At 35.8% G+C, this 10,374-nt stretch overlaps 1 protein-coding gene across 2 annotated transcripts; it reads right to left on the bottom strand.

Annotated features, from left to right (window-relative positions):
- Positions 1–247: 247 nt before the first annotated feature.
- LOC128867510 (uncharacterized) lies at positions 248–1,371 on the bottom strand. Of its 2 annotated transcripts, none has more exons than XM_054108775.1 (2): positions 1,062–1,371; positions 248–1,000 (listed from the first exon to the last, which is right to left on the bottom strand). In XM_054108775.1, exons 1-2 carry the CDS (start codon positions 1,255–1,257, stop codon positions 459–461), a joined length of 738 nt encoding a protein of 245 aa, XP_053964750.1. In that variant the 5' UTR covers positions 1,258–1,371; the 3' UTR covers positions 248–458. The 2 variants fall into 2 exon arrangements, with proteins under 2 accessions (XP_053964750.1, XP_053964751.1); XM_054108776.1 differs by having other exon boundaries at positions 248–973.
- Between the last annotated feature and the right edge of the window lie 9,003 nt (positions 1,372–10,374).

The following is a 10,374-nucleotide window of genomic DNA, read 5'->3' as shown; positions in this document are numbered from 1 at the left end:
CTGATTTAAGCGGTATGTCTGGATGTATTTAACGTCATACTCGCCCTCCACATACCGATAAAGAACCACTTAGCAGGTTTTTGCTCATAAGCGCAGCCTTTCGAAAGTTAAATATTTTTCCTACCAATAAATAACATTCCTCCACTTTTACTTAAATTTTCTGGAGTTAGCCATAGAGTTTCTTGCTAAGGAAGTTGATTTGTCAAGAGGTAACGAGAAAGTTGTTTACTGAGCAGATCAGAAGCAATCAAATTTTCAAAATGTATTATTTAATAGAAAGAATCAATAAAAGAACTATAAATTGAGTAAGGAAATATAGAGTTTATAAAGGCAAGCATCACAGGGTGGAAACTAAATTTTTATACTTGAGCAAATCTAATTTAATTTTTAACTATTTATGAGGAAAGTTGTAAAAGTTATAAAAAATAAGTAAAGTTAGAATGTTATAATTTTCAAAGTTATAAAAAAGGGGCATATCTCATATCCATTCTGTGTAGTGTCTCAAGCAATTCCTGATCGGTAGGCTTATTAATATCAACTTCCGGTTTTTCGTCTAACTGAAGTAGGCCTTTTAGCATTTGCTCCAAAATTGGGTCAAGCTTAAAAATAATATTTATATTCATTTCACTTTTTTCGGTTTTGTGATCTTGCAGCAGACTTTTGGCAATAGCGCTTAGATTGGATTCAAGGTCACTCACTGATTGCTTTACAGCTGACACATCACTGACGATGGATTCCAATTTTTGTTGATGTTGTGGTTTGTTATGCGCGACGAGCGACTGAAAGTCGAATTGATTGTCCTCGGCTGGAAATGCTCGATTAATAACTTCATAAGGATAAGGACGTGGCGCAGCTGGTGCAAATTGTTCCTCTTCAGCGTAAGTTACTGGGTTTTTAGATTGCCAATAAGGCTCATTTGAATATGGCGCGTTTTCATCAATACCATTTGAGAATTTTCCTCCGGCGGCGGGCTCTTCAAAAGGCGGCAATAAATGACGTGCTAACAAAAGAAGTAGCATTAGATGAATTTCAATAATTTTATATTCGATTAGCTCTCCTACCTGGCTTTTCGATGCCCAGTAATAAACGCAGAATTTTAGGTATATCTTCATATTCGCCAGCACCGCACACGCGTACAGTGGGAGTTGGTGCGAGTGGATCTGTCTTCCTTGCTGGAAACTCTTCACAATCGAATTCTCCGAAAGCATTAACTGCTGCTACACCGAGCAAGCAAATTAGAGCAACTTTAAACTGCATCGCAATTTTTTTTTTTAAATAATAAAATTTGTTACTTTCAAGTTATATTTGCATTTACGAAACAGAATCGCTTTTCTATTCAAGCTTAGTGAACAAAACAGAATGCTGAGACGAACCTAGCAGTGAGTTGCTTTAAGTCGTCTCTAATCAATTAGTATGCAGGTCTTTCGCAGTTCAATCGCTGATAAGGAGCAATTGATTATAGACAAAAACATTTTTTTTTTTTTTTTTCTTTCCTGCTACATTGTGTAACACAGTGTATGCAGTCTTGAAATTCGTTATCGGTGGAAAATTTACATTCACACTGTAAAGACAAACATTCACATTTTTTTACTTGATATTCAAGCGCAAAATTAATGATTTAGTAAATGCGATCTATTGGCAGACCAACTATTGATATTCAAATGCGTTTTCATATTGCAATTGTGGTCTTCACAAGACATATCGGAGGAAACAGACGCGTTTTGATTTCGCTCCGCAGTTTTCAAGTGTACTAATATCGTTAGTGACTTTTAACCATTTTAATGGCGACGTGGTGACACCACATTGAGCCTGTGATTATTGATATATATACATTTGTACATATGAACAGGACTGGTGATTAGCAAAATATTTATATATTTTTGCGTTATTAGTTTCGCTGTGCATATACATGCATATATTATTGTACGGTGGACTAAACGCAAAAACAAAGAGCGAATAGAAGAGAGAATAAAAAAACAAAAACATTACAACAAATAAACCCCCGCTATCGATAGTGTAAGCAATCTCGTAAACAAACAAATAATCTCGCGGGTTGGAAGAACAGCTGTCATCGTTGACTGCATAACCGACTCAATCAAAAGGCATCTACTATACCGACTAAATTTCGAACCCAAAGGCTGTGCTACTAGCACAATAAGTGTTTACATATATTCCAGCGCACTCCAGCAATTACATAAATTATGCAACGAACACCTCCAACTGGAGGTGGCCAACTAGCGGCAAACCATGAAATTATCGCAAATAACTTAATCCACTATAAAAATATAATAAGCCAACAAGATAATCAGTTAATAAATATGGAAAAACTATGCATGGAATTAAAGAATGCACTAGATTTACTCGAAACAGAAAATCGAAATCTTAAAAAGAATAATGCAACTTCCAAAAAAATTGATGGTAACCTACAATATGAAACGGATAAAGACGAACTTGCTCGAGAATCGAAATGGATCCTAAAAAAAAGGCTAGGTAAGAAAAAGAAGGCTGCAGAATCACCTGAAATACAAACTTCTAACTCAAAAGTTACTGCAAACCCATCCTTTGAGCAAAAAGAGAAAAAAATCCCGCAACCTCCTCCAATAATGATATCTGGAGAATGCGATTATCAACAAGTCTTTAATATTGCAAAAAAGGAAATGAAAAAAGAGTTTCTTATTAAACTCTTAAATAATAATACTTACAAAATCAAAGCAACAGATCCTGATGACTATAGAAGCCTCACAAAAATGCTAACCAGTAAAAATCTATCTTGGTATACACATGAAAACAAGCAATCCCGGCCGATTAAGGTGATGGTAAAGAACTTGCATCATACGAGTGATCCAGAAGAAATAATATCATATCTTCAAAAACAAGGACTTAAAGCCATCAGCGCAGTCAATAAATTGAAATGGAAAACTAGAGCACCTTTAGATATGTTTCTGCTTACGTTTGATTCCAGTGAAAACATCAGGAAAATACATGAAATAAAAACAATTTTACACTCTGTTGTCACTATTGAAGCTGTGAGGAAATCAAAACTCATACCGCAATGCAAATCATGCCAGGCGTATGGACACACGCAAAACTACTGTGGCAAACAACCAAGGTGTGTCAAATGTGCAGGAAAGCATAAATCGATTGAATGCACAAAGTCTAAACAACAACAACCAAAATGCTGCAATTGTGGCGAGGCGCATCCTGCGAGCTACAGGGGATGCGTTGTTGCCAAAGAACTGCAGAAGATACGTGACCAACGAGCTGGCTCAAAAATTAATAAATTAAATAACACTCAAGGCAAAAATATAAATAAAAAGCTTATAGAAAGCTGTCCAAATAATCTTACCTGCAAATCATTTTTACAAAACAATACTACATCACTTAAAATACCCACATTCTCACAGGTAGTGAAAGAAAACAATCACTTGAAAAACGCTAACATCCTGCAACAAATATTGGAAAAAATAACGACACAAAACGAGTATATGACTGCACTAGAAAAGAGATTGCACCAACTCGAAAAAACTCCACATCTAGCTGAATAAAAAAGACTAAATTTTAAAAAATAACACTGTGTGACAAAAAAAAAAATTAAATATACTTTTAAGGAGACCTAGCACAACTTGTGGGTATCGAAAAACTAAAAAAAATGGTATAGGAGAAATTTCGTTTTAATAAGGTTAAATTATAATAACAAACTTCTTTTGTTAATCAATGTGCAGTGTGAACTTTGGTACACTTAGGAGCTTTTTCATATTTCTATTGAAAAAAAATGTGTGATAATATGTCAGATATTTTCGTAAGTTCTAACCAGTTCTGTTGTATGCAGTACAGTGTACTCTTATGTGTACATATAGTAAAATTAGTAAAAAAAAGAGGTTGTCTGTAAAGTCGGTTTACTGACGATAGTTTAACGTGATAACGTCATAAGAAAATACTGATTGAATGGTTGCATTTTTCAAAAGAAAATTTTAATTTTATTTGTTTGATAGATATTTTGTATGAATATAGAGAATGAGTTAACATTAACATAACATAATATAATATAACATAACACAACACAACACAACACAACACAACACAACACAACACAACACAACACAACACAACACAACACAACACAACACAACACAACACAACACAACACAACACAACACAACACAACACAACACAACACAACACAACACAACACAACACAACACAACACAACACAACACAACACAACACAACACAACACAACACAACACAACACAACACAACACAACACAACACAACACAACACAACACAACACAACACAACACAACACAACACAACACAACACAACACAACACAACACAACACAACACAACACAACACAACACAACACAACACAACACAACACAACACAACACAACACAACACAACACAACACAACACAACATAACATAACATAACTTAACATAACATAACATAACATAACATAACATAACATAACATAACATAACATAACATAACATAACATAACATAACACAACACAACACAACACAACACAACATAACATAACATAACATAACATAACATAACATAACATAACATAACATAACATAACATAACATAACATAACATAACATAACATAACATAACATAACATAACATAACATATCATAAAGCATTCACCAACAGCTTTCATTTGATACCCATATTGTAAATACACGTCCGAAGGTTACCCGGGTCCACGTTTTGACCTATAACTCGAGACCCTATCTACCAATAGGTATTCAAACTATACGGAAATCATCTTCAATACCTACTTAACAATGTGTGTAAGTTTGGTTTAATTCGGTGCAAAGACACGGCGGGTCCACGTTTTGGCATATATTTCGAGACCCTAGTCATCAATAGGTATGAAAATTACCCCGTATTAAAGCACTTATCAACAGCTTTCATTTGATATCCATATTGTACAAACACATTCTAGGGTCCACGTTTTGGTCTCTATCTCGAGACCCTAGTCACGGAGCGGATGGAAATACTCTGAACTAAAGCATTCACCAACAGCTTCCATTTGATACCCATATTGTACATACACATCCGAAGGTTACCCGGGTCCACGTTTTGACCTATATCTCGAGCCCTATTTCCAAAATAAAATATAATCCATGTTACTCGTGGATGATGTAGCTTTCGAATGGTGAAAGAATTTTTAAAATCGGTCCAGTAGTTTTGAGCCTATTCATTACAAACAAACAAAGTTTTCCTCTTTATAATATTAGTATAGACAACATATCTTATAAGGTATATGGTAAATATTAAAATACATTTTTTCCTTCATATATAATAAAAAAATTAATAATTATAACATTAAAACAACAGGTATTATTAACAAACTTGGTTTTATTTTAAATTCTTCAAGTGAATCAAATTAATAATAATCAATAAGAAGGCATATGCAAATACAAATACGTGAATTTATATATGTACATATGCGCATATACATACATATATACGCTCACTTAAGTAGGGGAGAGCAAGATGTCGAACGTTGCCGTTCGTTTGCTTTGTTTGCTTTGTCGTTCCTTCCGCGCTTTCGCTTGCAGTTCATTCAAGGTAACGACAATGAGCAAGGTAACTACATATGAGCAAGGTAACACTAATATGAGCAAGGTAACACTAATGAGCAAGGTAACACTAAAGAGCAAGGTAACACTAATGAGCAAGGTAACTACATATGAGCAAGGTAACACTAATGAGCAAGGTAACACTAAGGAGCAAGGTAACACTAATGAGCAAGGTAACACTAATGAGCAAGGTAACTACATATGAGCAAGGTAACGACACATTTTTTCGTGCGTGCAGCCTGTTAAATCGAATTATAAGACGTTATCACGTCAAAAAATAAAATCTTAAAACTCACACAACTCTATTAATTTTAATTCAATTACACTCAAATATAATTCATTCGACGCAAAATTAAATTTTCTATAACAGTAGTGTACTAAAAAAAATCTTCAATCACGTATAATATCGTAAAAATTATGTCAAAGTTGAAAAAATAGAGAAAAAATAAAAAAATTCCAAATACTTCCGTCCACAGTCTCGTCAGTTGTCATTTCAGAAAAATTGTCAACACACTGTCAAAAAGGTTTGTTTTTGTTCATTCGAACTAAAAAAACAAATTCGAAATCGGATGGAAATTGGCGCAGTTAGGAGTGATTGTTCACATCGACCTACTGAAAAACGGTTTTATGGCCATAAAATGAGATTTTGGGGGTGTATTGGAAATATCTCCTATAACATTTTTCTAAGTTTTACTATACCTACAAGTTGTACTAGGTATCCATAAAAGTATAATATCACTGTCCCACAGGGTATTGCTATGGAATGCAAACGGCTTGTTTAAACATCGAAGCGAGCTGGAAATTACTTTACAAACCGAAAAATGAACATTTCTCTAATATCTGAGACGCACTTCACCAAGCAGTCATGCATCAAATTCAAAAACTACAATACATATCACTCAATTCACCCAAACAACGCCGCACGAGGAGGTGCTGCTATATATATATATATATATATATATATATATATATATAAGAAGCAATATGAAACATTACGAAGAAGGCACCATCTAGGTATACCTGAATTTCAAGCAATAACCATAACAGTGGATGGCGATAAGAATTTATCAATCACCGCAGTCTATAGTCCCCCAAAACATCAGCTCGAATGCGACCAATACATAAAGCTAATTAATAGTCACGACAACCGATTTTTAATGGGCGGTGACTTCAATGCCAAGCACGCATATTGGGGCTCGAGATTAATCACTGCAAAAGGTAGAGAATTATGCAAAGCTCTTCGACAGACTGGATGTATCACATTTTCTACTGGCACTCCAGCATACTGGCCAAGGGATTCACAAAAAATACCCGACCTAATCGATTTTTTGCATTGCCAAAAAAATATCAGCTAATTATATTAGCATGCAAAACGGGTTGGGCATGAACTCTGATCATTCTCCTTTATAGGAATATGTGCTTATCAAGAAATTACCATTTACGCTAACAAGTAAATATACCGATTCGGAATATTTTAGGAACGTCTTAACCGCGGCTAATCACAATGTAAACATTACCAACACTTCCGATTTAGATGATGAAATATTAAAATTATCAAATCTCATACAAAAGGCAGCCTGTAGTAGCACTTCGCAAAAAAGTTGTCACTTCAGGTCATAAATATCAAATACCAAAGATATTAGAGATATGTTCGCAGAAAAACGAAAAGTACGTAGACCGAAATGCTTGGTGAAATAAATAAGCTAAAATCGAAAAAAGTCGCCCGCGTATGACCTTATTACTGCTGAAATTCTAAAACAACTTCCCCAATTCACAATATTTAAGTTTACTGAAATAATGAACGCCACATTGCACCATATATTTATTAGAAAAGTGATGAAATATTTATTTTTAATAAACCAGGGAAGCCAGAGCATGATGTCACATCTTATCGGGCAATCTCGCTCCAACCAATTATATCAAAACTGATGGAAAAGCTTTAAGCCAAAGGTCTCAACATAATTATTAAGCAAAGAAATGTATTACCAGCACATCAATTTGGTTTTCTCACAAAACACTCTACCATTGATCAAGTGCACAAAATTACTCGCATCCTTTGCGGAAAAAAAGGTGTGCTCTGCTGTCTTTCTGGACGTGTTTAAGGCCTTTGACAAAGTTTGCCACGGTGGGCGCCTCAACAAAATAAATGCGCTACGACCAACATAATATTTGAATATTCTAAAATCATACCTATCGGATCGTTTTTTCCGAATAAAATACGAAGACAAAGAGATTTTCCTAATGACACAAATTGCGCCACAGCAACTTTTGCTGACGACACAGCCATCTTGTCGGTAGGAGAAAGTCTCATAGACTCAGTGGAAAAACTTTCAATTTATTTAAATAAAATCTTCGAGTGGACCACTAAATGGCGCATAAAACTAAACGAAAAAAATCCGTTCATTTCGACTTCACACAGAAGCAAATCAAATAGGTATCTGCTACTACACTTAAACGGCGTGCAAATCCAGTACCACAACTCTGCCAAATACTTAGGTATGACACTATACACCAAGCTTAGATGGAATGCTCACGTTAAAAAGAAAAAAGAAGAGTTAGAAATCAGGTTTAGAATTATGTACTGGCTTATGGGCAACCAATCAAAATAATCAATAAATAAATAAATAAAATCCCTGTACAATAAAATTCTTTTATACCTATAAGCAGGTGCTTAAACCAATTTGGACCTACGGCATCCAGCTATGGGGCTGCTCAAGCTCAACCAATATAAAATCCATACAAAGATTCCAAAATAAGGTACTACGATGCGCTGTTAATGCACGTTGGTACGTCCGCAACACCGATATCGAAGGCGGCTTTGGCATCGAATCAGTTGCTACTTCGATCAACATAAACGCTAAGTCTCATATGGAAGGACTACGCCAACATATAAATACCGAAGCCTCAGCCCTAATTGACCCTGGTAAATGGAAAGAAAGGCTGAAACGAAAAACACCGCACCAGCTCACGCAGTAGCACGCATCTTTGCAAGTTTTGTGCCTTATTAAATTTAGTTGTATTGTACAAAATTAAATCCAAATTGTTCGTTAGTTTATAATTATATATATTATATTATATATATATAACTGGTTCCAATATAATAATATAATTATATAAATGATAATAATAAAAAAATGCGTTTTAATACGAGGTGCCGTTATTAAACAACGAAATTTATGCCGAAAAACACGCTTCCACGACATTCAGTTCTACGTTACCGGAACGGCCCGGATTTACATGCGGCCAAGGACTGTCACCCCAGCAGCATTCCTCGTACATGTATGCGGCATGTTCATGCTGCTACAAAAACAACAACGCCGAAAAACATTTTGCATATTTCCTTTTTTTTATTATCAACTCCAATAGACATCCTTCCTTTATCACCACATTAGCGCTGTAAGGCTGTAAAGCTCGATTCCGGATAGTTTTAACGCTGTAGTGGTAAGGGACAACTTCAAACATTTAATATTCCAATATTTTAATAGCCTTGATATGGCTCTTGGCCTTCCTACTAAGAATAATCTTGAAATGGATATTTTTCGGCTCATCGTGGTTAAAACCGCTTAAGCGGTTATCACGCCAATAAGACGAATATGTTTCTTTTCTTATTCTACTCCTTAGTTTCATCCATTACCTATCTTTTTACTGCCAGTACTAGTGTTAAATTTACATTAAGTTCCAATATATTTGAGTTTTTGTTTTTTCTTGTCGATTTTGTTGTCGTAAGATTATAATTGTTTGTTGATGTGACCGTTGATGTGATGCTGATAGACTGAATTGTCTCATATATATACAGTACATTACATAAATAAGCTTCCACCTGCCCACAATATTCATATTAGTCCATAATTTTTGAAATTTTTATTACGAAACATAGAGCGCCATGCTTTTTCTTTTCTTTTGTTAACCATTTAGGGAAGAGCCCGTTGGTTCAGCCCTATCTATCTAAGATCATGGAGGGCCGTGAGGGTTGTCTTTATACCCAAAGCAGGCAAGAGGTCGCATGTCTCCCCTTAGGACTTCAGGTCAATCAGTCTCTCATCTTTCTTGCTGAAAACCCTTGAGAGATTGATTGACTTGCACATAATAAGCGAAATTCCTCGGGTCAGTTATCACATACACAACTTGCTTAAGGTAGATCGGTGGAATCTGCCAAGCATACAATTGTGAAAGAGATTGAGGAGTCTCTTTTTCAAAAGGAGTTTGCGGTGTGCGCCTTCCTCGTCATTGGGGGGCTTTTTATAACGTCCTCCTGGAGGCAATTACTAAGTTTCTGGGTAAACTCGGGGTCGGAACCGACTTTACTAGATTTTTCTACAGAATACTTAGAGACAGAATAGTGGCGGCAGAGCGGGGCGGAAGCTCCATCCGTCGGCAGGTGATAAGGGGCACTTCGCAAGGTGGTGTCCTCTCGCCATTTCTCTAGGCTGTTGTTGTGAATGACTTCCTGGAGGAGCTGGCGAGAGGAAGCTGCAGGGCAATTACCTAGGCGGATGATGTGGCACTAATTGTTAGAGGAAAATTTGTAGATACTCTGTACAACTTGATGCACGGATATCAGAACATAGTTGGTAAATGAGCAACGGACTGCGGCCTGTCGGTGAATCCTCTCAAGACGGGGCTAGTCCTATTTACGAGGATATATAAAATACCCAGAGCTCAACTTCTCTCAACAGCAGGCGCTCCGCTGATGTTTTCTATCAAGGTGAAGTACCTACGTATTATTCTTGACAGTAAGCTTACATGGAAGCCCAATGTTGAGAAAATAATGAGGA

Source organism: Anastrepha ludens, chromosome 6 (genome assembly GCF_028408465.1).
Source record: "Anastrepha ludens isolate Willacy chromosome 6, idAnaLude1.1, whole genome shotgun sequence".
NCBI lineage: Eukaryota > Metazoa > Arthropoda > Insecta > Diptera > Tephritidae > Anastrepha > Anastrepha ludens.
The sequence above is the reverse complement of the archived record's forward strand: the minus strand, read 5'-3'. Positions and strand labels throughout refer to the sequence as shown.

Excerpts from the sequence above, each read along its gene's own strand:
- LOC128867510 (XM_054108775.1), bottom strand. The coding sequence starts at position 1,257 with ATGCAGTTTAAAGTTGCTCTAATTTGCTTGCTCGGTGTAGCAGCAGTT. Across the intron at positions 1,001-1,061 it reads ACTGGGCATCGAAAAGCCAG|CACGTCATTTATTGCCGCCT; the intron begins GTAGGAGAGCTA and ends TTCTTTTGTTAG.